The sequence below is a fragment of the Hyperoodon ampullatus genome (assembly GCF_949752795.1).
Source record: "Hyperoodon ampullatus genome assembly, chromosome: 17".
Classification (NCBI taxonomy): Eukaryota; Metazoa; Chordata; class Mammalia; order Artiodactyla; family Ziphiidae; genus Hyperoodon; species Hyperoodon ampullatus.
In genome coordinates, this window is record NC_136930.1 from 39849819 (window position 1) to 39875608 (window position 25790).

The 25790-nt window shown below is 42.8% G+C and overlaps 1 protein-coding gene across 1 annotated transcript in view; it reads left to right on the forward strand.

Moving 5' to 3' along the window:
• Positions 1-1248: 1248 nt before the first annotated feature.
• The window catches only part of SDC2 (syndecan 2), a gene marked incomplete at its 5' end in the record, with an annotated part of 110579 nt that continues 86037 nt past the window's right edge, over positions 1249-25790 (forward strand). Inside the window, one exon of the mRNA XM_079722667.1 lies at positions 1249-1308. Coding sequence (XP_079578793.1) covers positions 1249-1308 — 60 coding nt within the window. The remainder of the gene's footprint in view (positions 1309-25790) is intronic.

The window sequence follows — 25790 nt, forward strand, 5'->3', positions numbered from 1 at the left end:
ATGGAGCCTATAAAATGTGTTAGGGGCTTAAACTGTGTGTGAGGCAAAAATGGTATTTAAGCCCTTAATGAAATTATGAGCTTTGGAAAGTGTCGCATTTTGGGTTTATGGGAGTCTTCTTTCACTTCCTTTTTGGGGGGGGTGGTTAGGGAGGGTGGGAAATACTCAATACACGTTTACACGTCTTCTCTTTTAAAATACAATTTTCATGAACTAGCCATTTTATGAACACTTCACATTGCTTGAAGGCATCTGTAAACTTCGTGTGTGTGTTTTTCCAACTCTCAAAGCAGTTTCTTCGTACTGGTCTTATTCTCACAGGCAGAAAAGCTAAATATGTCTCTCGTCGCTTCACCGATCTTTCTCCAGAAAAGTGAAAGCGAAGAGAAAAGAAAATAGAGAAAAAAGGAGCACGGAGGAGGAGAGAGAAAAAGGGGGGAGAGAGTGGGGGGCGGGTAAGGGAGTCAGAAAATGAAGGAATACTAGAGCACTGGAGCACAGACTGCGGACGCACAGACCCAGAGCAGCCACAGCGCGGAGCTGCTGGTGGCCACTGGTCGCCGGAGCTGCCAATCCGGGCGTAATCCTGTAGGAATTTCTCCCGGGTTTAGCTGGGAGTCACACTGCCGCCTCCCCTCCTCGAGACGCCCGGAGAAGCCCAGAGAAGCGGGCTCCGGAGGGAGGCTGGGAGCGGTAGGAGAAGAGGAGGAGGAGGAAGGGAGGAGGACCCTGGGAGGGAGGCGGCGGCGCGGGAGGAGGAGGGGCGCAGCCGCTGAGCCACTAGCTCCGCTCCGACGCGCTTCTCTCCAGATACTCCGGGAGCTCCAGCCGCGCGGATCAGGCGCTCCCACCGCTCTGTGCCCAAACTTCAGCTGCAGCTACATTCCAAGCCACCTAATTTATTCCTCAAAAATCAGAAACGGAGCCGCGACACGGGGAAGGAGTCCGAGGAGGAGTACAACAACAGCAGAGCAAGAAGAGCTCCAGAGAGCTGCCTCACCGGAGTAACAGCTAGGCATCGGTTGTGTAGGAACCAACAAGTGAGAAGGCGCCGCGTTCCCGGGGCGCAGCCGCAGGCGCAGCAGGAGGAAGCGAGAGCCCGGAGCCCGAGCTCCCGAGCCCGAGCCGCGGTCGCTGCGGCTGCTCTGCTCCGGTCCTTCTGCGCAGGCTGCGCCGGGCGCTGGGCGAGAGACTTCGCTTTTCCCTCGTTGCAAAGCGGCGGCTGGGAGCAGCCGGTCCCCGGGGAATATGCGGCGCGCTTGGATCCTGCTCACCTTGGGCTTGGTGGCCTGCGGGTCGGCGGAGTCGGTGAGTGGGCCAGGCTGGGGACGCGCGCGCCGTTTAGGGTGCAGAGACCGAGCAGAGTCCGCAGAGCCCGGGGGGAATCGGGGAGCGCCACCTGGGGGATGTCCCCCACTCCCAGACGTGCCCCTCGGCCCCCGGCGATCTGCTGGGACAAATGAGCTCGCTCCTCCACTCCTCTCCCCCTTCGCTTCCCGCAGAAAAGCGCCGCTCGCTGGAGTTGTCCTGAGGTCCCCCGGGATGAGGGCAAGAGTACTGCAGTTTTGTCGAACCGCAGAGGCCCCTGAAGTCACTCCCAACTTCTTTGCAGTCGGAGGGTCTGGAAGCGTGGCCGGGAAGGACCGATGGGGAAGGGTGGCCGGAGAGAGGAAGCCCGGATAGGTCTGCGAGGGAACTGGCCCCCTCCGCGCGCTCCCCGAGACCCGGAGACGCCCTGGAAACTTTGGGGTCCCTTCTCCTGCACACCATCCCCCCAAACCCCCGCGCCAGCTTTCCTACTCGATTGAATGCAGGTTCTGGGGAGATGGGGCTCAGCTTTAAGAAACCCTTGAGTGTCCGGAGAGGAAAGTTTGCAAAAAGTTCTTTTGTTTGATGTTCCCCTGGCTGGGGCGAGGGAGCAGACACTACGTGGAAACGCTACCGGCGGAGGCGCAGTCCTCGGTCCCGCGGTGGGTGAGCGGAACGCGCCCGAAAATGCCGGGGTGCGGGCCTCTGGACTCCCGGTGGTGCGGCGACCCGTGCTTCCTGCGGGGCGGGGGGCAGCTCGCGGGGCCTTAGGGACAGGAGGGCATTTCAGTATGGATTGCACTCGAGTGCAGCAGCGGGGCGAGGCGGGGTACTGTGACACTGCGACCGGCCTCGGGTCGATCGGCCTCGGGTCGCCCGGCCGCTCGGAGACCGAGGCTTCCATCCCGCCATGCTTGCCCTCGTGGGACCCGGCGGGAGTACCCCGAGGCCCGGAGGAGTCTCTTCTCCGGCGGGGCCGGCTGCGGGCACCCAGCCTACCTCCCCGGCCTCGGCCGTGGGAACTTGGTTTCTCCTCCTCTGGGCCGCGTTTTGGGGGGGGGGTTGGAGCTTGCTTCCTTAAGACGCCCAATGAGCGCCCTCTAAAGAGAACTGCCTCCTGGGCTTTCACTTGTGCTTGGCGGCCCCTACCTGGGCGCCCTGAGCTTTGTCCGCGATCCGGTCTGCAGCCTCAGGGCGGTCCGGGGCCTCGGTTAGGGAGTGCAGCTGTTTCTGTCCCTTCCAGTTCCCCATGTCTCCTCCCTTTGCCACCGAATAACTTGTCCATTTCTAATAAACTGAACCGCCTCTTCGAAGACAAATAATGTCATCCGTAGAGGTGGTTTTGTGAGTTTCTTCCCCTCGCCTTTAGCGTGTTGTTTCTCCCTTCTCCCCCCACCCCAGCCCCCTTTTTTGAGTTGATGCGATTTAGGATTGGGAAACCTCTTTGGCACTCAGCAGCAGATGGGCATTTTTCATCGGTGTGGGAACCTCTGTGTGTGCTAGCAGGTGCCCAAACGTTAGGCGAGATTGGAGAACAAGTAGGATTGTAAACTGAACACAGCAGATGAGAATTTGGGTGCTCCGGCTGTAGAATAGAACTCCGAAACGTATCAGCATTTCTCTTTGGCAAATGATCGTTTTATCCCTTGGGATTGGTAATCTCCCAGCCAGTTATGAACTTTGGCTCTTTGCACACCGAAAGGGAGAGATTCTCTGTTTATTTCAGAAAAACATTATTGATCATCTTGTTGCAAAACAGGGCAAAGGGAGAACTCCATCTAAAGATTTTCAGGAGAAGCCTGCCTGCCTAAAAAGCTGTGCAGGGTTATAAGGAGGTCCCTTTTTTGCTGAGTCCTGTTCATAAATTTGCTAGAAAGTGTTGATGTTTGGGGATTCTAGAGGAATAATGTTTCCTTGGAGTTTTGCATAAATCTGACAGTGCTTCTTTTTTTTTTTTAACATCTTTATTGGAGTATAATTGCTTTACAATGGTGTGTTAGTTGCTGCTGTATAACAAAGTGAATCTGCTATATGTATACATATATCCCCATATCGCCTCGCTCCTGCACCTCTCTCCCACCCTCCCTATCCCACCCCTCTAAGTGGTCAAAAAGCACCGAGCTGATCTCCCTCTGACAGTGCTTCTTAAGGAAGCTTTTTGGCTGAACTATACCTGTCTTCTCTGGTGACACCTCTACCCCCAACTCTGTGCCTTTGGGGTTCTAATATTTCTCATTTCCAACCAGAATTGGATGCTTTCCAAGTGAGCTGTTTCACTGTGGTAGATACTGTTTTCAGTAATTGGAATATCATTCAAAAGGGTGATTAGATATTTTTTAAATGTCAACTTGAAGACTGTAGCAGAGAGTCTTTGTTAAACAGTGAATCAATTTTTCTCAATAGAAGCTTTTTCAAGGCCCGGAACAGCCAATAGTCCATTTAAATTACTTTTCAGCCTCTGTTTCACATGTAGCAGCATAAACGTATGCGAAGTTGAAAGACTTCACTTTTCAACATTTAGTTATTAGAGTACATGATTTCCAGTACTTCTAATTTTAATTGGAAAACTGCAACTGTTTTCTGGGAGTTAGAAGTAGTGATCATCTAAGCGTAAAGCCTCTCATTTTCAAAAGGAAGAACATCTCCAGTTAGTGCATTCTTGAGTTTTATACTAAGTTCAAGGGGGTGAAAAAAGAGGTTCTCAGCAACCAAGGCTCAAAGCTGTCTGTGGAAAGGAACTGGTGGCCCTGCCTTTCTGGACGCTGGAGACAGCAGGGCGAGCCTGGTCATGGCGTTGCATTTATACCTCCCACCGGCATGCGAGAGGAGAGACTGACAGAGTGTGGCAGTAGTGATATGCTGCTGCTTTTCTATCAATTTTTTACATGACTGTTTATCTTCAGAAATAATACATTGCAGACTGCCATAAACACGTAATTTGAACTGGAAGTATGCTTAAGAAAAGGAAGCGTTTTGAACTAGTGGAATTTTTTGCACATGCTTAGATGTGTGTAAATTAAAAGAAACTGTCAGATCATTTGGACCCATGCCTTACGTCTCCGTGTATTATGAAAGGCAGGCCTTGGAAAACTTGCATTTGAAGGAAAAATTAAATTGAAACCATATAACCTTTTGCAGTTCTTTAGAAAAATACATTTTGGCTGCTCTAGTAATGTGGCAGATCATACTTGCTAGGGAATCTTAGAGAAATAAGGGCTCTTTCTCTGTTAGTTGGATATTAGCAGGAGGTAGATGTCACTTGAGAAGGGAAGACCTTATTAAGATCAGGCTTGTGGAAGATGGGCATCCAGAGGAATTTGAGTACACCCTCCAACTCCTGCTTCTGGGACCCGGAACGTATAATTTTGATGGTGCTTGCCATTTGAGGAACTGTGGAATATGCTTACACACAAGGCACCTTGAATAATCATTCGTTTGGAAGGGATTTCAAAAGATCATCTAGTTTTTTTCTTGGGTAGAACTAGTTCTCAAGTCTCCTAGAAGCCCCCAGAGACCTGACTGGCCAGCTTCAGGGGGCCCGGAGTCTCCTCAGGTTGGCAAAGCCTGAGGATGACCAAGCCACACAGAGCCTGGCCAGCTCTGTCAATTCAGGTTTACAGGGAGTCCAGTGGCTTAACGCCACAGTGCTATCGGCATGTCAGCTGGCAGTGATCTTAGGTCATGTGAAGAATGTCATCTGAGTTTAGATTCTCACGAGATTGTCTCTCCTCCTTTGCCAAAGAAGCAAACCAAAAGATCTTGCCCATCGTTTTCTTCTTCCCAAGACAGAAGACCTGCTGTTCATGCCACTGTCGAAGGTACATTCCGGTATTTCAAAACCACCTAATTCTTCCATGCACCAGAAGCCAAAATAAAGTTTTAGAGAAAAGCAAGAAGGAGTGAGGAAGAGCTTTCGCTGAAAACAAGCTACTCTTTTTCAGTCACCTCTGCCAGTACCATCATCTTAATTCTAGATTTGAATCAGATTTGAATCTTGAAGTCCGGTCCTTGACCCATTCATCTTTGTTGACTTTCGTGACCAGTCGGCCACTATATGCACCTATATGTTGTTCATTCCATGATATTTATTCAGCATCTATTGTACTAAGTGCTCAGGATAAAGGCGTAATCAAACCCGGCAGCCAGGAAGTGTTTCCCCTTCAGGTTTTTCTTTGTTGGCACCTTGCCAGCATGTGCCCCATGTCAACAGCCTTGCCATTGCCCTTCCTGGCCCAGATGCTCACCTGCTGTTTGATTTACCCTGTACCACTTGGATCGTGTTTCCTTGTTATCATGGTGTGGAGTCTACATTCCTCTGCCAGATTTATATGATGCTCCAGCATATCACTCCTTCCTAGTTAGTCCCACCCCCCGCCCCCATCCCTCTCCATCACGTCTCCCCACCCTCGCCCTCTCATCTCACTTTTGTGAATGCTCGCTGGACATGGCCACCTCTTCAGTGTTTCTCCTTTTAAATTCTGTTGATTCAAATCCAAGCTCCAGACAGCCTTTCACCACTGATCTAGCCATTGTTTTTCTCTTTCTGTAAATAGTAAGGCAGACTGACAATCAGAATCACTGTAAGTATGTAAAAATAGAGATTTCAGGGCCTTCTAACAATCAGAAACCTAAAGGGGGTGGGGGGTTTGTATTTTTATAAAGCATCTCAGATGATGCTAAAGAATTAGCCACATCTGGGAACCACTGGTCTAGTAACACACTTTACCCCTTCTACGTGCTATTTTGCGTTAGTCTTGGGGCTCCCAGGGGTAAGAAGCTTTGTGACCCTGAGGGACCAGTGTAGAGATAAAGGGTTTGGGTGGGGGAGATGTTGCTACTTTGCCACTTACTCCGTGTTAGGACTTGGACAAGATACTGACACTTTGAGTCACTTAAAAAAATACATATGTGCGTGTGCATATAAATTGCACCTGAGAATGCCTTTATAACAGGATTGTTGTGAGGATAAAATGATGGAGCGTGGGAGTGGTACCTGAGGCACAGAAAGTAAGTGTTGTTTTTTTTCCTTCTTCTTTCTTGGGCTGTTTTCTTGACTATGAAATGAGAGAGCCATATATGATATTCTTGAGGCCCCTTAGCCCTCTGATGTTTTGGAGACTGGCACTGAGGGGAAGGTCCTTGTTTCCACACCTTTGACCCCTGTGGTAAACACCTGTTGATGCTCCATACTTAAGGGCAGGTGCCCACGGCTGGGGCAGTCAGGGTCAGCTGGTCCTGCTGAAGCTCTCCTTCGCTCTGGTCACTGAAGACAGTGTGGTCTGGGGTCAGCTGAATCTACCAGCTTGGGGGTGGACCTGGGTTAGTTTGCAAGTTTTGACTCTCGACCTCAGTTTCATCCACATTGTGGTGTTGAAGAATAAAAAGGCAAATCCAGTGCCTCCCATCAGTGTACATTCCTACTTCTTCCCGTGTCCATGTCCTTTGGCTGAGTTGAGATTCTAGCAGGTCGGAAGGAGAGAGTTACAGTGGCATCGCATGCTTAAGTGCCACTGGGTGTCTAGAATGAGGTGGCACGGGAGGTCAGGGAATGTTGGGCAGCTGTGAGTAGCAATAGGGAGAATTTTTATTTTTTAAGAGTAGAAATGCATGGAAGAATTTCTTCTCTTAGCAATTTGAGATGTGGGTCCTGCTATTAAAAATCTCCATTGCATTTTGATGAGTCTGTTTCTAGGGCAACATTCGTTTTAACAATAAGGCTAGAGGGGTGATTGCCTCTGAGTAGGAAAGGACACTGTTGAAATAGACTGTGTACATCTGTTTTTCTTGGGTATCTCAAAGAATTGGTGGGACTAGGAGAAAGTCATTGGAGATTTCCCATTTGAATCAGCAGTGAGGCCAACTGGTACCCCAGTCAGTGATGTGAGAGTCAGGTCATGGTGTTGGACTCCAAGCTATAGAAAAATATTAGTAAAGACAAGACATGTTTTCACATTTCTCTCCTCTGTTGTTGAATCTGTTCTGTGAAAAATGTCACAAAGATGCAGTAAAATGTGTCCTTTGCAAAGCATTTTGATGTTTTCTTATCTTTATACAGGTATATTAAATACAAATAGTACAGATGTTTAAGGAATATGTACAATAAATAGAGTTTAGTCTCATGGTAAGAATGACACATGGAGCAAGATATACAAATACTAAAGGAAAATTAGTTTTTTAAAGTTCTTATCAAAAAAAGAGTAAGAGTTAAATATGTATTTTTGTACAACGTATTGTTAAATATAAAGATAGTGAAAATAAATGTACAGTATTGAAGGCAAAAGAGAGGCTTTGCACACATATAATTAACAATCTTAATCCCTGTGGGACCTCAGCTTTCCCAGCTATAAAATGATAAAGTGAACTAGAAGAACTTCTGTCTTTAATATTTATTTTTTTCTATATGCTTCAGGGTATGATTGGAGCAATGTTAAGATTAACCTAATCAATAAGTAATTATTAAGCTCCTGCCAAATACTTACTATTTTATTACCGGAGCAAGGAATTTATTCACATTACAGAAATGTAAAGCTACTGGTAAAATGCTGGTGGTAATCAGTTAACTTGAGCTAACTATTCATCATGTACTGGGATTATATACATTGCTCTGAATATTCATGATCTAATATCTAGTGTTTTCCCATGTATTTCCTGATATAGGCCAGTGTAGCAGCAAGAGCAGTTGATGTGATGGAACTCACTTTCATTCTAGAAAGAAGACAACATGACTTGTTGATGTAATCTGGAGGGCTTTTGAAGCATAATCCACTGAGGGCCTCAGGTTTCTCATTTGGTTTCTGGCCTTGACCTTCATTTCCAGAGAGGGGCCTTTAACTGCCTTCCCTTTGGTTCCTTTCTATAGCACCAGAGCCCAGCGTCAGTGCTGTAGAGACCATAGCAAGAGTCTAAATGAGAAGACAGTATGGTACAGTGGTTCAGAGCCTGGGCACTGGAGTTAAGACTTGCCTGGGTTAGAATCCACTTACTGTGTAAACTTGGGCAAGTTTCTAAACCTCTCTGTGCTCAGTTTTCTCATCTGTAAAATGGAATATCGTCAAATAGGTTCTTAGGATTACATGGGACAGAACACACTGGAGCTTTTAACACAGTGGCATCTTCACACTCAGTGTCACATGTTAGTTACTTATATTCTGTTTTCTGCTTCCCTAAAGAGTAGGGGCTTGACATTCTACGGGCTCATCTGATAAGCTCCAGCCCAGAGGGTGGCCTGGAAACTACATGATTGAGCCTGCATTTTCATAGCTGGGGTTCTTTCCCTGACTTGGGGAGGCCTAGCTCTACCTCGAGATATTGGGGACATTTTTGTGTAGATATACTGGGAGATACTGTGGGTTTGGTTCCAGACCACCACAAAAAAGCAAAGATTGCAATAAAGCGAATATCACAATAAAGTGAACCACATGAGTTTTTTGGTTTCCCAGTGCATAGAAAAGTATGTTTATACTATACTGTATTCTGTTAAGTGTAGTGTGTTGTGTCTAAAAAAATCAATGTACATTATCATAATTAAAAATTTTTTATTGCTAAAAATGCTAACCATCATCTGAGCCTTCAGCGAATTGTAATCTTTTTGCAGGCAGAGGGCCTTGCCTGGATGTTGATGGCTGCTGACTGATCAGGGTGGTGGTTACTGAAAGCTGGGGTGACTGTGGGAATTTCTTAAAATAAGACAACAGTGAAGTTTGCCGCATAGGTTGACTCTTCCTTTCATGATTTCTCTGTGGTATTTGGTGCTGTATGATAATCTTACCCACAGTAGAACTTCTTTCAAAACTGGAGTCAATCCTGTCATACCCTGGTGCTGCCGTATCAACTTGGTTTATGTCATATTCTAAATCCTTTGTTGTCATTTCAATGATCTTCACCAGGAGTAGATTCCATCTCAAGAAACCCCTTTCTCTGCTCATCCATAAGAAGCAACTCCTCATCCATTCACGTTTTATCATGAGAGTGCAGCAATTCATTCATATCATCAGGTTCCACTTCTAATTCTAGTTCTCTTGCTATTTCCACCACATCTGCAATTACTTCCTCCACTGAAGTCTTGAACCCCTCAAAGTCATCCCCTCAAAGGGTTGGAATCAACTTCTTCCAAACTCCTGTGAATGTTGATATTTTAACAAATGTTCTTAATGGCATCTAGAATGGTGAATCCATTCCAGAAGGTTTTCAATTTGCTTTGTCCAGATCCGTCAGAGGAATCACTGTCTATGGCCCTACGAAATGTGTTTTTTAAATAGTAAGACATGAAAGTTGAAGTGATCCATGGGCTGCAAAAAGGATGTTGTGCTTGTAGGCATGAAAACAGCATTGCTGTCCTTGTACATCTTCATCAGAGCTCTTGGGTGACCAGGTGCATTGTCAACGAACAGTAATATTTTGAAAGGAATCTTTTTTTTCTGAGCAGTAGGTCTCAACAGTGGGCTTAAGATTACGTAAACCATGTTGTAAACAGATGTGCTGTCATCCAGGCTTTGTTATTCCATTTACAGAGCACAGGCAGAGTAGATTTAACATAATTCTTAAGGGCCATAGGATTTTCTGAATGGTAGATCAGCATTGGCTTCAGCTTTAAGTCACCAGCTGCATTAACCCCTAACAAGGGAGTCAGCCTATCCTTTGAAATTTTGAAACCAGGCATTGACTTCTCTGTAGCTGTGAGAGTCCTAGATGGCATCTTCTTCCAATAGAAGGCTGTTTCATCTACATGGAAAATCTGTTGTTTAGTGTAGCCACCTTCATGAATTATCTTAGTTAGATCTTCTGGATAACTTGCTGCAGCTTCTACATCAGCACTTGCTGCTTCACCTTGTACTTTTACGTTACAGAGATGGCTTCTTTTCTTTTTTTTTTTTGCAGTACGCGGGCCTCTCCCTGCTGTGGCCTCTCCCGTTGCAGAGCACAGGCTCCGGACGCGCAGGCCCAGCAGCCATGGCTCACGGGCCCAGCCGCTCCGTGGCACGCGGGATCCTCCCGGACCGGGGCACGAACCTGCATCCCCTGCACCGGCAGGCGAACTCTCAACCACTGTGCCACCAGGGAAGCCCCGGCTTCTTTTCTTAAACCTCATGAACCAATCTCTGCTAGCTTCAAACTTTTCTTCTGCGGCTTCCTCACCTTTCTCAGCCTTCATAGACTTGAAGAGAGTCAGGGCCTTGTTCTGGATTAAGCTTTGGCTTAAGGGAATGTTGTGTCTGGTTTGATCTTCTAACCAGACCATTAAACTTTCTCCATATCAGCAATAAGGCTGTTTTGCTTTGTTATCATTTGTGTGTTCACCTGAGTAGCACTTTCATTTCCTTTAAGAACTGTTTCTTTGCTTTCACAACTTGGCTAACTGTTTGGCGCAAGAGGCCTAGCTTTCGACCTCTCTCCGCTTTTGAGATGCCTTTCTCACTAAGCTTAATCATGTCTAGCCTTTGGTTTAAAGTGAGAGACTCTTTCTTTCACTTGAACATGTAGAGGCCACTGTAGGGTTATTAATTGGCCTAATTTCTATATTGTATCTCAGGGAATAGGGGGGCCCGAGGAGAGGGAGAGAGATAGGGAACTGATCCGTGGAGCAGTCAGAATACATCCAACAGTTATTAAGTTTGTTGTTTTATATGGCCGAAGTTCATCCCCAAAACAATTACAACAGTAACATCAAAGATCACTGATCACAGATCACCATAACAAATATATTAATAATGAAAAAGTTTGAATATTGTGAGAATTACCAAAATGTGACACAGAGACACGAAGTGAGCAACAGCTGGTGGAAAAGTGGCGCCGATAGACTTGCGAGACGCAGGGTTGCTGCAAACCTTTAATTTTTAAAAAATGCTGTATCTTTGAAGCACAATAAAACAAAGTATGCCTGTACTCACCCTTTTCTCTAAACGTGGGTGATGTGAGAGAATATGTCATCGATTATTTCTGGCCCATGAACAGTTTCTCCAGTAATTTTATCTCTACAAATCTCTCCAGAGGAAATAATCGTAGCTGGGTAAATGTATTTATTGAAGCCTTACTTATAATAGTTTAAAAAAATGGAAACAACCTACGTGTATAATACTAGAGGAATGGTTAAATAAAAGATTCTAAATTATACATTAATTATCATACAACCATTAAAAATGTATTGGAAGAATGTTTATAACTTGGAAACTGTTTTTATAATAGAAAAAAAGTCAGATATAAAACTATGTATAGACAACATTGTAAATCAACTATACTTTAATAAAAAACTATGTATAGTAAAACCCTGGTTATATTAAATAAATTTAAATATATCTACACATATATGTATATATTATGTATTTATGTATCCACAAACCTGTGCGTTGATGAAATTGCATAGAACTAAATACACACAGATGCAAACACAAATGAGTACAGGTAAAACTGGGGAAATCTGAATAAGATTGGTCAATTGTATCAATGTCAGTATCCTTGTTTTTATATTTATAAAATGTTACCATTGGGGTAAACTGAGTAAAGGGTACAAGAGAAGTCTCTGTTATTTCTTACAACTGCATGTGAATCTACAATTATCTCAACAAAAAATTCCATTTAAAAAAAATGGCACCAGGGGACTTCCCTAGCAGTCCAGTGGTTGAGACTTCGCCTTCCAATGCAGGGGGTGCGGGTTCGATCCCTGGTCAGGGAGCTAAGATCCCACATGCCTCACGGCCAAAAAAGCCAAAACATAAAACAGAAACAATATTGTAACAAAAATTCAATAAAGGCTTTAAAAAAAATGGTCCACATCAAAAAAATAAAAAAATAAAAACTTTAAAAAATGGCGCCAGACCTAGATGGTTTTACAAATAAGTTTTGCTGATCCTTCAAGGAACAGATACTTGTTCCAAAGCTTAGAGAATGACAGAAGATTTCATGAGGTTGGCATTATTCTGTGTCAAAACCAGACAAGGAAAGCACAAGAAAACAAATCTTTAGGCCAGTTTCACTTGTGATCATAGATGCCAACTTTTTATTTTATTTATTTTTTAAACATCTTTATTGGAGTGTAATTGCTTTACAATGGTGTGTTAGTTTCTGCTTTATAACAAAGTGAATCAGCTATACATATACATATATCCCCATATCTCCTCCCCCTTGCATCTCCCTCCCACCCTCCCTATCCCACAATTTTAAATAGAATGTTATCAAACTGAGTACAGCAGCTTATTAAAAGAATAATGATGAGTTCAAGTAGGCTTTATCCAAAGAATGCTTCAGCATCAGAAAGCAATGCAGTTATTAACAGTTTAAGGGAGATAACAGTATGGTCATCTCAACAGATTCAGAAAAGCATCTGATAAAAATTTACAAAAATGTTAATATAAAGGTCTAATATCTGGTTAACTGAAGGCTTACTGTATTAGGGTTAGTACATCTGTGCTGAAGACTCAATATATTTGACATGTTTAGGAACCAAAAAGCCACTGTGTACTGAGTTGTTTGGCAACAGTCTCTGCATGGATGACAGGTGCGTGACAGTGCAGTAAATTATGGGTCATAACATATATAGATCCTAATTCACATGAAGTCGTAGTTCTAGTGTTGTCATGTTTCACTTGTGTGCCCTCCCAAATTAAGATAACACAGGAGATGATATTGAAGGGTATGATGATGAGTCAGGTATGCTGTAGTTCAGTTTCTGGTATTACCACCTAAAAGCCACATGACCTTGGGGAAGTTTCTTATCATCTCTGAGCTCGTTTTTCTCAGTGTAAAATTGGGAATTATAATATTTTGCTTTTGGGTTAATTTTGAAGATTAGCCTCAATAATGACTGAAAACTTCTAACAAAAAACCCGACCCAAAGTAGGTGTTATAAACTCATTTGATCCTCTTTCCTTTCAGCTTTAAGTTTCGTGATTCCCGAGTATATTATATATGCACAAATATGTATGCATGTTTCTTGTTTCTTGCTTGCATTCTGACCCTTGGCACCAAGGGACATATGTTTTCACACATTTATGACCAGTTTATTTTTCACCAAGCAAGGTGTGATGCTGAATTATATTTTTTCTTTCCTGCATCATCCGTTTCCTGGATTACATTCAAGTAAAGCTCAAAATAGACTTGCATACAGGTTGGAAATTTAGTTGAGATTTGAAAAATCTAACATAATACTTGGGATTATAATTATAAAATGCTTAAAGGAGGTCCTATAAACACTGATTTATCTGTTAGGTTTACTAATGAATTAAAATCTTAATTTCATTTATGTCTCACCTCTGAACTCATTTAGATAAGAGTGCAGAGTATTTTGGTTTGAGTATTTTGTTTATTTTTGAGTTGATTAGATTTTGTAATTGTTCTGATAGTTATTGGATGAAGTTTCTTATTTGGTAAGTCAGTTAATAATTAACTCATGTTACTGCACATCGAACAAGGGCAAAGCTCTTGCTTGTCTTGCAGGTTAAAAAGAAATGACATGATACCTACCTTCAAGCAACTATTATCTACCTTTTGATTGTTTAGGGTAATTGCACCTGGGTTGAGCCATATTTAACACATGCATTCTTTGTAAACTATGGATCTGTTTGTTTTTGTCTGAATCTAGTTAGACGTATCTAGCAATCAAAACTGCTTAAGAACTACAGTTGAGAAGGATAAGAAGAACCCCTTGTAGAAGAGAAGTTACTGCTTTCCTAGAAAGAAGCCTTCCCTGAAGTGGCACAGTGTGCTAGAGAAAAACCAGAATTAGACACTGGATTTTCATACTTTTTAGTTTTCCTCCACCTGCTCTGCAAGCAAAGACTTCCGAATATTAAAATGTACAAAAGATTCAAAGAGCAAGAAATTGTTTAGAACCTGAATAGGCTATTGATATTTATATCAGGCAAGAAAGAAATCTTACATTTCATCCAGTTTAATTCTCCATACTTTATAAGCTTTGGACTCTTAAAGGGGAGAGCTAGACCTTATACTATGTGTTCAGTTGATCAGATAGTCTTAACTGATGAATGAAAGAGGTATACAAGTGTTGGGATGATTTTCACTGTGTTCTTTTGGATTCTGCCTTTTCATTATGTGACCATGGGTTTTGGAGCTAGAATTGACTTGTCCAAGATCACATAGTTAGTTAGTGGTGGAGTTATAAGTTGGGCCCAGGCTATCTGATTTGCTGATGTTTTCTTCTTACCATAACACATTCCCTTTGGGGCTCATTCCTCTCCCTTATTCCCTACACTAATGATTAGCACCTAATACACTTACTTCTGCCACATGTTTGATAAATAAATGAAATTCCAAGTGGAACATACATTATATGTTATATCTCTGCATCAGTGTGTTTTGTGCAAAATGAATAAAGTGATGTTGAGATAATTTCAGAATTTCCAACAAAAAATGTGCTCCTGCTAATTTCTTTATTGTCTGTGAAGCTTTTGGCTGATTAGGGGAGAAGGGCTGAGAGTACTAGGATCTGGAAGACCCAGAGAGAGAGAGAGACTAAAGTCAAGTTGATTTGTAAATCTTGGGAAGATTGTGGAGACTTGCAGGCAGAAAAGGAGATAAAAACTTCATGGAGATAAGAATCAAAACTGGAAGCAAAATCCTCATGAATTACTACCACATTTTATGTAGGTAGCAAACTGCTGTTGTAGGTTGAGGGGAGAGGAACATTCTTTGGATTTTTATACTAAAATTATGTCAGAGCCTTCAGGGAAAAATGTCTGTGGAACTGAGGGCCCAGGTAGAAGCAATTTTTGCCAGCATTGGATGATCTTCTAACATGTTTCTCTTGAGTACTGATGTAAATCTTAGTGTAATAACATGAATATATTTGAGTCCTAGTTTTTCAGAAAATAAGTCTGTGGGATGATATTTTTAAGAATTGAATTTTGTTAAAAGACAATAACATGAGAAATTACTACACTGATCTCCTACTGTGGGCTTAGAACTATGGTAGGCATTTCCCATTTATTGCCTATAATTGTCTCACAACTGCTAGGCGGTATTACTTACCATGGCTGTATTTTAGATGACAGAGCAGAAGTCAGATCCTCAGTTTTTCTAGCTTTAAATAGCCCTGGCTTGATACTGTAATCTTTCGAGAGAGCAGTGAGAGTGTTTAAATGTATAATCACTTTTTAAAGCAGTCTGATGGGTGCAGCCCCCATTAGTGGTGGGTCAGACCCTTCATTTGCATTGTTGGACTAATATTCTAGGTCACACATTTCCTGATTTCTTTACCAACATTTAGCACCTTACCCCAAAGGCTTCTCTCCACAAGCTTCTGTCTGTGGAGAGAATGGGAGAACTGAGTGTAGAATAAATAGGAATCTCTTTAAATACCAGATCTGCTGGTGTCTGGCTGTAGGGCTTTCAGCAGCTTACTTAGTCTCTCTGGGCCTCAGTTTTCTCATCTGTGAAAAGAAGGTGAGTCACAGTAGCAGCTCATCGAGATGCTATGAGGATTAGTTCCTGCACATCAAGCATTTAGGAGAGTGCCTGGTGTAGAATAGGCACTAGTCTCCTGTTGACGCTAATTGAAATGGATGGCTAATTAGGTGTGCTGATCAAAGAAGAAAGCATCCTCTTTTGAGGTTTTGAAACTGAGACAGAGAAGAATGATGGTGCCACTGACCAGATGGGAAAGACAAAAGCAGAGGCTGAATTTTTTTCTTTTCTATTTTTTTTTTTTTTTTTGTGGCTGTTGTTTTTTGGTGAAAAAAGGTGGTGTTTTGCCTCTTCAGCTCCTGTTCTCATCTGGAGAGTGAAGAGCAGGTTCTAGGTCAGTGGTTCTCAGCTTTTCCTGCACATTAAACTCATTCAGGGAGCTTTTGAAAGCTCTCTGTACCTGAGCCCCACCCAGAACCAATTAAACCAGAATCTCTGGGGATGGGGCCCAGCCAGCTGGAAATCTCCCCAGGTGATTCTAACTTCTAGAAGATTTGAGAAGAGAACTGTTTTGGATGCTTTCGTGGTCTCCTCCAGCTCCAGAGGAAGTCGGGCACTCAAGATTTTGTCTTCTTAAACCATGCTCACCACTGCCTGTGACCCAGCCACGTGGAATACAGTGGCTTCCCAGGACAGTTCTGCTGCCTGGCACAGTTTAAACTGTGTAGAATTGGGAAGTGCTCGCTCCGTCTGAGCTTTTTCCTCTTCTACCCTTCTCTTCAACATCTCTTTCTCTTGGGTTATACTCTTCTGATAATTATGTTGGTGGATTAGGATGCCATTTGCGAGGTCTTTAGACAGAAGATTATACATGTATAAGTGAAAGTTATCTAAGGATGTCTTTAAAAATTTGAAATATTTCCCTTGCCTTTTGAAAACTCTCCTTGGTGGAACAAAGAATGCCTGTCCTCTTGGCCTGGTTGCAGAAAAGCATGTTTGGTCAGCTTATTAGATTTGCCTGAGTTCACGCTTTGAGCAGAGAGATGGTGTGTTTTACTGATTGAAAATGTATTCTAGGGCTTGTCTGAATGTACTGGTCATGTATAAGCTGAGCACACGTGTCTTAATGATGGCCCTCTTATTGTAACTGCACTTCAGCTACTTGAACCTGGTTCAACTCGAATTAATTCCATGGAAATAGACTGTTTCCGGTTGGAGTTGGGAAGAGAGAGTGCTTTAGGCTGTCCTGTGAATAAGACATCTGAGTTGTCTTTAGTTCTTTCTTAAGTAAAAAAGCAGCAGCCCATTATCTAATCTATTCATAGTTTACTTTGTTCAGATATCTAATTTGGGAGCATGTTTGCCCTCACTCAACTCTGAACACAATTTTCCATCCCTTGAATAAAAGAGGATCTCTTTAATTGACTCGGGAAAAAACCTTGTTTGAGAATTCTGGAGTTCTCAAAGCTTTTAAAAACAGCTCTGCAGGATGACATTAAAATGCTGACCCTTTAGAAACTACCACTCAACATGTATCTGTCCTACAATACAGATGGAAGAAGTATTATTCTGAGCAAGCTGTTAAAGTGAGCCATTTGCTGTGATTCATAGGCTTTTAAACCCAATGAGTCTGTAATATCCAGAAGAAAAGTTATTGTTACTGTTTATTATTTTGGCGACAATAGGGTTAAATCTGTCTTTACAAAGTATTAAGCGTGCACAGAAGACTAGTCTTAGAAATCAAGGAAGTGGAAATGTGAATTCTACCCCCCTCCGCCAGTGTATCCCTGATAGATGTTCCGGAGCATTAATAGAATAAAATTGGCAGATAAAGGCATTTGTTCTCAGTGGAAATTGAGGTCTGTTGCAGGAGTCATTAACTCTAGCTTTTGACCAGTGGTTCTTAAAGTGTGGATGGATCGTGGCATCTTTATCACCTAGGATCTTGTTAGAAATGTGGGTTCTGGGCCATACTCCAGTCCATCCAAATCAGAAATCTGGGGGTGGGGCCCAGCAATCTGAGTTTTTAAAAGCCCTTCGGGTGATTTTTGTGGCATGCTAGAATTTGAGAACTACTGAGAAATGGTTCTCATCCCTGACGGTACAGGCACCACTAAAGGAGGGCCCCTAGTGGTGGGGCCCAGATATCAGTGTTCTGTTTTGTTTTGTTTTAAAGCTGCCTTGGTGATTCTACTGTGCAGACAGGCTTGCAGACCACTGCTTTAGGGCGCTACTACTCAAAATGTGGGCACTGGACCAGCAGCCTGAGCATCACCTGGGAGCTCATTAGAAATATAGAATCCCAAACCCCATCTGAGACTGCTGACTTCTAATTTGCATTTTAACAAGACTCTCAGGGACTCACAGCCACATTATAGTTGGTCAAACACTACTTTATGGAAATAGTGAGTTTCCTTTAAAGAAGTCAGTCCCTAGAATGCCCTTAATTTACAGTTTTGAGGGGAGGCAGAATAGCTGCTTTGGCTTCTGTCTGGTGTTGACTCAGGGAAGCAGGCACTGATGAGGAAGCAAGGGATGGCTCAATAGCTACTGCTTAGGAGATCCTGGAACCATGAGGTGTAGCAGTAGCCCATAAGCCATCATCATTTAAGCAGTTAAGACACTTCCCGGTGCAAGTAACAAAACTTCCAACTCAGATTGGCATAAGAAATAAAAAGAAACTTTTTGGCTAAGATAATGGAGAAGTCCAGGAGTAGTTTTGTCTTCAGGCTGGGCTGCCTCAAGAGGCTTAAATATCAGGTCTTGGGTTGTACATATCTTTCAGTGCAACTTTCCTTTCTCGGGTTTACTCCCAGGACTTCTACTAATTAAGGTAACAGCTCAGCTGTTGTTAAAAAGAGATTTCCCCAAATATAGTGGCTTAAAATAGCTGTTTTATTTCCCTTTGACATAACAGTCCAAAGACAGAGCTGGTGGGATGGTTTTACCATGCTCCCATGCAGCTCTTATCTGTGGCTCCAAGGTGGCTGCTTCATCCTTCCCGTCTCCCAGCCAGGAGGAAGAGTCAAAGGGTGGACATGAACATTCCTCTTTAGGCCACAACCTGGAAGTGTAGCGTCACTTCCACTTGCATCCCATTGGTCAGAGTATAGTCATGGCTACACAAAATGCAGTGCAGGTTGGGAAATGTCTCTACGTGGGCGGCCACATGCCTAGTAAGAATCTGGAGAGGTCGTATTACTAAAGAAGGGACGATTTTGGATATTGATGACAACCAGGAGAAACCACTCCCCTTGTGGTGGCAAGATGGGGTATGGCAACTTCAGGTTAGCACACAGCCTGTCTTCTCAGCAGTTGTAGAAACAGCTTCTCTTTCCCAGTTATTCTAGTAAGAATCCGAAAATAGCTTGTCATTAACTTTTTTTAAAATATAAACTTATTTATTTATTTATTTGGCTGTGTTGGGTCTTCGTTGTTGCTGTGCGTGGGCTTTCTCTAGTTGCAGCGAGCGGGGGCTTCTCTTTGTTGCGGTGCGCGGGTTTCTCGTGGCGGTGGCTTCTCTTGTTGCAGAGCACGGGCTCTAGAGCACAGGCTCAGTAGTTGTGGCACACGGGCCCAGCCGCTCCGTGGCATGTGGGATCTTCCCGGACCGGGGCACGAACCCGTGTCCCCTGCATCGGCAGGAGGACTCTCAACCACTGCGCCACCAGGGAAGCCCCCCGTCATTGACTCTTGATCGGCTTGACCTGACTGCCTCTGGCCTGGGTCATATGCATCATCCCTGGAACACAAGTGGAGGAAGAGCCTGAATCCCCTTGGACCGTGATAGGAAAGGATTGGCTCCCCAGATAAAAATGGAGTGACTGTTACCTGAGGGAGGAGAATGAATGCTGTCAAAATGGGACACCTTTTTTTTCCCTTCACCTGTGCTCTGGCTCTTATACAGTAACTTCTCTCTCCTCTTTCAAGCCTGACCTTCACCTTACCTGATTTTGCCAGGGTAAGATATTTGACACACACAACAGTTTGCCTTGGGGCTTACACTCCTGATGACCATATCTTGGAAGTAGGTTCATATCTTGGAAGGGGGGTCATATCTTGGAAGGGGGGGTCATAACTTGGAAGTGGAGGTTGTAACTTGGTTGTGGGTTCAGGCATTGCCCTTTGTCCAGGTAAAAACTCCAGTATCCATCTATTTAGTGACAAATTAAAAAGCAGGCATAGTATACAGTGAGCTTACTCTTTTAACTGACATTTGGACCTAGACAAGAAAGGGAAGTGGAGAACTTGGGGGTGCTAAAGCCAGGGGTGGAGGAGTATTTACTGTCAACTTAGTCGTGTATGGAATATTTGAAGATTATTGGCACATTAGATAAAAGGCATTTAAAAACAAATATTTTGATGAGTTTAATAAACATAGGAGACTGCAGCAATGTACTTTTGATGTCTTATTTTAATGATTGGTAAGTATTGATAAAGGAAAAGATAAATTTGTTTATCTTTGACTGATTGGTAAACTTTTTTAAAAATATTCTAAATGAAATGGTTTGCATCTTTAACTGCAAAAGATTGTATAAATAGAGGCCATCATCAAACAGTGATGAGTGTTATAAAAATGATGAATTGTGCTGTGTTTACCTCTCATTCTCAAGGTTTTGTTTCCTTTAATATATATATATATTTTAAAATAACTTACTCACTGTATAGAAGATTTGAGGTGATATCCAAGACTGCAGACTTTTCCACAAACTTTAGAAGAAATGATATGTGGTTGAATTATATGAAACAGGAGCATTTTAAAAGCATACCATGTTAAAAAAAAGTTGTAACCATTAAATGATAGAAAAATAATGCATAATATTCAAAATAACATGCTATTTCCAAGCCTCTCAACTGAATGCTTATTGCTTATTGCATTATTGTCCTTTTTAATAAAAATGTGGATTGCAGGCACATCTGATGTAAATGAATTAAAATTTTATTTGCCCAGAACTTTGTGTATTGCGTTAATAAGATTTACCCAAAACACTATTGTTGGTTTAATAAATATTAAGAGACGCCTCCTAGTGTTTGTCATTTTTCTCCCTGGGCATTAAGTACTCTTGTGAGTCTTTACCAGACTGTTTGTGTTGTTTTGTGCCTTGAGGTATAAATAGAGACAGAAAACCTAGAAGATTCAAACAAGTTCCATACCGTAAACTATTCGCAGATGTGTTTAGTATTCATTCAGGAAAGCCTTTTAATCTGTTTCATATAAAACTACTTTCTTTTAGCATCTACATATGCAAGAGCTTGTATTTATTTTACTGGAAATTTAAAAAACGATCATAAAAACATTTTCTGGAAAGCATCGTCATCTAACAAGCACTAGGAAGATATAATGTGATGACTTACATCTGACCCTTTGCCTTCTTGGATCTTATATTCTTTTGGACAATTAGGAATGAAAGGGGTGGTAGCTCCCAAAGAGACAGATTTTGATTGAATAAAAGGAAGCCCTTTCTAAAAGGCAGGCAGGGATGGAATAGACCAGTTCAGAAGTAGTGAGGGCCCCAGGCTGGAGGTAAGTAAGCATGTGCTTGGATGGCCTTTTGGGATTTTTAGAGGAGATTCAAAGCATTAGCTGGCTGGGAGATGAGCTGACCTGTATAGATTCCTTCTAACTTTAGATTCTATTGTTCTTATAATATTTTGAAGTTAAATGCCAAACAACTTAAAATATATTTTATTTCCTGATAACCTGGTCTTAGACTAGACATCATTTGTTGTCTCAGTTGAAGGAGTATGGCACTCTAGGGCCAATTTTCTGTTAAACTGTTGGCAAGATGTCTATTTGCCAACTTGAGGGGACAAGTAACTATTGAAATTTGCCATTGCCTCAAACTTCAAGTGACCCTGACAGGTACTTAAATGAGGAAGAATGGACAGCTTGACTGTCTGATGTGAGCCAGAGAGGTGTGGACCTGGGAGATGAGGCAAACTCAAGTCACAGCAAGGGGCCAGGACTTGAGGGCAGCGGAAGAGTCTTCAAAGGAGGAGAGGTAGATGGTCTCCAAGCCAGCATGAAGAGTATCAGGCAAAGAGGCCACTGTCCCAGGCTGTCAGGGATGTGGAAGGTAGGCTTAGCCTCCGAAGCATTCATTCCCCCATCACTTTGTGACATGCACCAAGTACCTCTTCTTCGACTGGATGAGATGGTCATGCTGCATCATGATCACCCATGACCCATGGGACACAGCACAAAGCTTTCCTTATGAGGCTTAAGCAACCACTGTGAAAAACACCACTGAAACAAATGATGGGCAGAAGGACTCTAGGTTAGGAACCATTTCTCTACCTCTTTACTCTTGTCCAAATAGCACCCCATTCATGTTTACTTCTTTATCCTGCATGAAGCAAGAGAATGCTGGCCAGGTAACCAGAAGACTTGGGTTCTTATAAGCTGGCCTTTCTCTGCCAGTAACCAGCAGTGACCTCTAGCACATCCATCACTCAACCTCTTTTGTCTCATTTTCCCCATTTGTAAAACCCGCTGATCTCTGCCACCAAATGTGCTATAGTTCTATAATGGCTGCACTCTTCTTTTTTTTTTTTTTAAGGAAATAATTTTTTCTCCTCTCTACCTATTGCCTTGGAATGAAGTTTTTTTTTTTTTTTTTTTTTTGCGGTACGCGGGCCACTCACTGTTGTGGCCTCTCCTGTTATGGAGCACAGGCTCCGGATGTGCAGGCCCAGTGGCCATGGCTCACAGGCCCAGCCGCTCCGCGGCATGTGGGATCTTCCCGGACCAGGGCACGAACCCGTGTCCCCTGCATCGGCAGGCAGACTCTCAACCACTGTGCCACCAGGGAAGCCCAGAATGAAGTTTTTAAAATTCCAGTCCACATTTTAACATTTTGCTCTATTCTCTTCTCCTTTGTCAGCCAAGTAAATTGGTTACAGTTGTCATTTAGAATGCTATAATCTTTCATGACTAACCACTTCCTCTCAGGGATGCCACTCCATCTAGCTGTTATAGCTCAGATTTCTTCCTCCCAGATAGGAGGATGGAGGTTGCTTCTGAGTATGGGAAATAGAAGCTGGAGTAGGAGGTGAAGTTCTCACAGTTGGGAGAATGTGCTCCACCTGTTAGAGACAGGAAACAACTGGGGTGTGAAGGCCAGCTGTCCTTGTTCTGTGGATGGCAATTCCCAGCAGATTTTTTTCCTCATTTTTGGGCTCTGAATATTACACACTATGCAGTTTCTTTGTCCTGGAATCTAATAGTTCTGTTAAAAACTGTGCAAGTGAATGTACTCTAGAAAGATACTGAGACTTTGAGTAGCTCAAGCATGGTATTCTGGGGGTTCCAAGGAGTGACTGAACCGCCTCTTCTAAAGGCGAGCATTTCACCCAGCATGATTTATCCACAGACTTTCAAATCTGACTATCTCCCAAATGCCTATGAAATTGATGGCAAGTATTAGTATGAAAAATGCTGCCCAACTGTGATCACAACTGGCCCACCGATTTACAGCTCATTAGCTCCAGGACTGCCCAGAGGAGGCTTTCCGGGTGGATGGGTCTCCTTGCCTAAAGTGCTGTCCTCACACTGCCTGGATTAGAAACATCTTGGGGGAGGGAAAGGGGGGGTTGTTAAAAATGCACGTTCTGGGCTTCCCTGGTGGCGCCGTTGCAGGGGATGCGGGTTCGTGCCCCCGTCTGGGAGGATCCCACATGCCGCGGATCGGCTGGGCCCGTGAGCCATGGCCGCCGAGCCTGCGCGTCCGGAGCCTGTGCTCCGCAGCGGGAGAGGCCACAACAGTGAGAGGCCCGTGTACCACCAAAAAAAAAAAAAAAAAAAAAAAAAAATGCACGTTCTTGGTTCCCACCCTTGACTCTGCATTTTAATGTCTAAACACACTGAAGTTACAGAATGAACCGCTTTTGGCCGAAAAACTAGAAAGCTTGGAAGGACTTTCTGTGGACCCCACCTCTATGCTAATAACCTTTTTGGTGTTTTTAGTTCTGGTCTGAGGTCCTCTACAAAATGCAAAATTTGACACTGAGCTCAGGATCAAAACATACCTTGCATTGTCGGGAAATTATTTAGTTATTAAAAAATAGTTTATTTGGCTGTGCAATAGGATCACTGGCAAATAGTCTTTCTTTTATGCTGCTTGCAGTTGATGTACATATATACATAGAATTTAATAGCTTTCTTAAGCTATAACTCACATACCACAAAGTCACCCATTTAACGTGTACAGTTTAGTGATTTTAGTATTTTCACAGTTGTGCAACCTTTGCCCCAATTTGATTTTAGAACATTTTTATCACCTCCAAAGGAAACCCTCTACCCATCCACAGTGACCTCTCGTTCCATCCCCACCAAGTCCTAGGTAACCATTAATCTACCTTCTGTCTTTATAAGATTGTCTCTATAGATGTGTCTATTCTGGACATTTTGTGTAACTGAAGTCATATAATATGTGGTCTTTCGTGACCACTTTCTTTCACTTAGCATAAACTTTTCAAGGTTCATCCATATGGGTGCCTGGATGAGTACTGCGTTTCTCTTTTATTGCTGAATAATACTCCGTTGTATGGAGGTACCAAATTTTGTTTACCCATTCATCAGTTGATGGACATTTGGGTTGTTTCAGCTTTTGGGCAGTTATGAACAACGCTGTTTCGAAAACGCTTGTATAGGTTTGTGTGTGGACATGTGGTTTTGTTTCCCTTGGCTGTACACCTAGGCGTGGAATTGCTGGGTCATATAGTAACTCTATGTTTAACATTTTGAGGAACTGCCAAACTGTTTTCCAAAGTGGCTGGAATATTTTACGTTCCCACCAGCGGTGCACAAGGATTCTCTGCATCTTTGCTAATACTTGTTATTTTCTGTCCTTTTTGATCATAGTCATTCTAGCGGGGATGACATGGTACCTCACTGTGGTTTTGCATTTAATGGCTAATGATGTCGAGCATCTTTTTGTGTTCCTATTAGCCACTTGTATTTCCTCTTTGGAGTACTGTCTGTTTAAATCCTTTGCCCATTTAAAAATTGGGTTATTTGTCTTCTTTTTACTGAGTTTCGAGAGTTCTTTATATGTTCTTAATGCAAGTCCTTTATCAGATATTCAATCTGTAAATATTTTCTCCCATTCTGTGGATTGTCTTTTCATCCTCTTGGTAGTGTACTTTGAAGCACAGAAGTATTAATTTTTATGAAGTCCTGTTTATCTAATTTTTCCTTTGTTGCTTTTGGTGTCATATGTAAGGAACTGTTTCCTCACTGAAGGTTGCAAAGCTTTACTCGTATGTGTTCTAATAGTTTTATGTTTTTAGCTCTTACGTTTAGGTTTGTAATCCATTTTGAGTTAATTATTAATTTTTGCATGTGTTGTGGAGTAGGGGTACAACTTTTTTTTTTTTTTTTTTTTGCATGTGGTTTCTAGTTGGTTCAACACGTTTTATTAAAAAGACTATTCTTTCCCCCATTGAATTGTCTTGGCACTGTTGTCAAAAATCAGTTGACCATAAATGTAAGGCTTTATTTGTGAACTCTTGATTTTATTCCATTTATCTGTATGATCTATAAGCACTATAGGTACATATTTATGTACACAGATAATGTGTGTCTATCTCTATAGACACACCTATGGAAGGGAATCTTCAAACAAACTTGGTTGTGATGGATGTCTTTCCTTTGGCTTTAATTTAGGTGGTTAGGAAATGGGATGAATTAAAAAGTAGGAATGTAAGACATTAACTATATCAGGAGACTTGGCCATGAGGCCCCTCAAGCCTCGCTGAGCCCACTTGCCAGTGATACAAAGGGTAGGTAGCAGAGTGGTTGGATTGCTGTTAGTTTTTATTCTGTTTTTCTCCCTTCTGAAATGGAATGCATTTCTGAATGTTTGGAGTGGAGCACATTTTAGGTCTCTGGTCCCTGGCTTAGCCTTGCCAGTAAAAACTTGGTTAAGTGACCTTCCTGAGCTCTGACTGCCTCTACCCTGCCTACAGTTTCTGAGCCTGGGTTTCTTCAGCTGTGAAATGAAGGAGCTTGAGTAGATTCTGATGCTTCTCCCCAAGTCAGCTTGAAATGTGTGATTTTTGTGCCTGGCCACCCTTTAAAAAATGGTATGTTTTATCATGGTCGCCTACACATATAATTGAAAGAG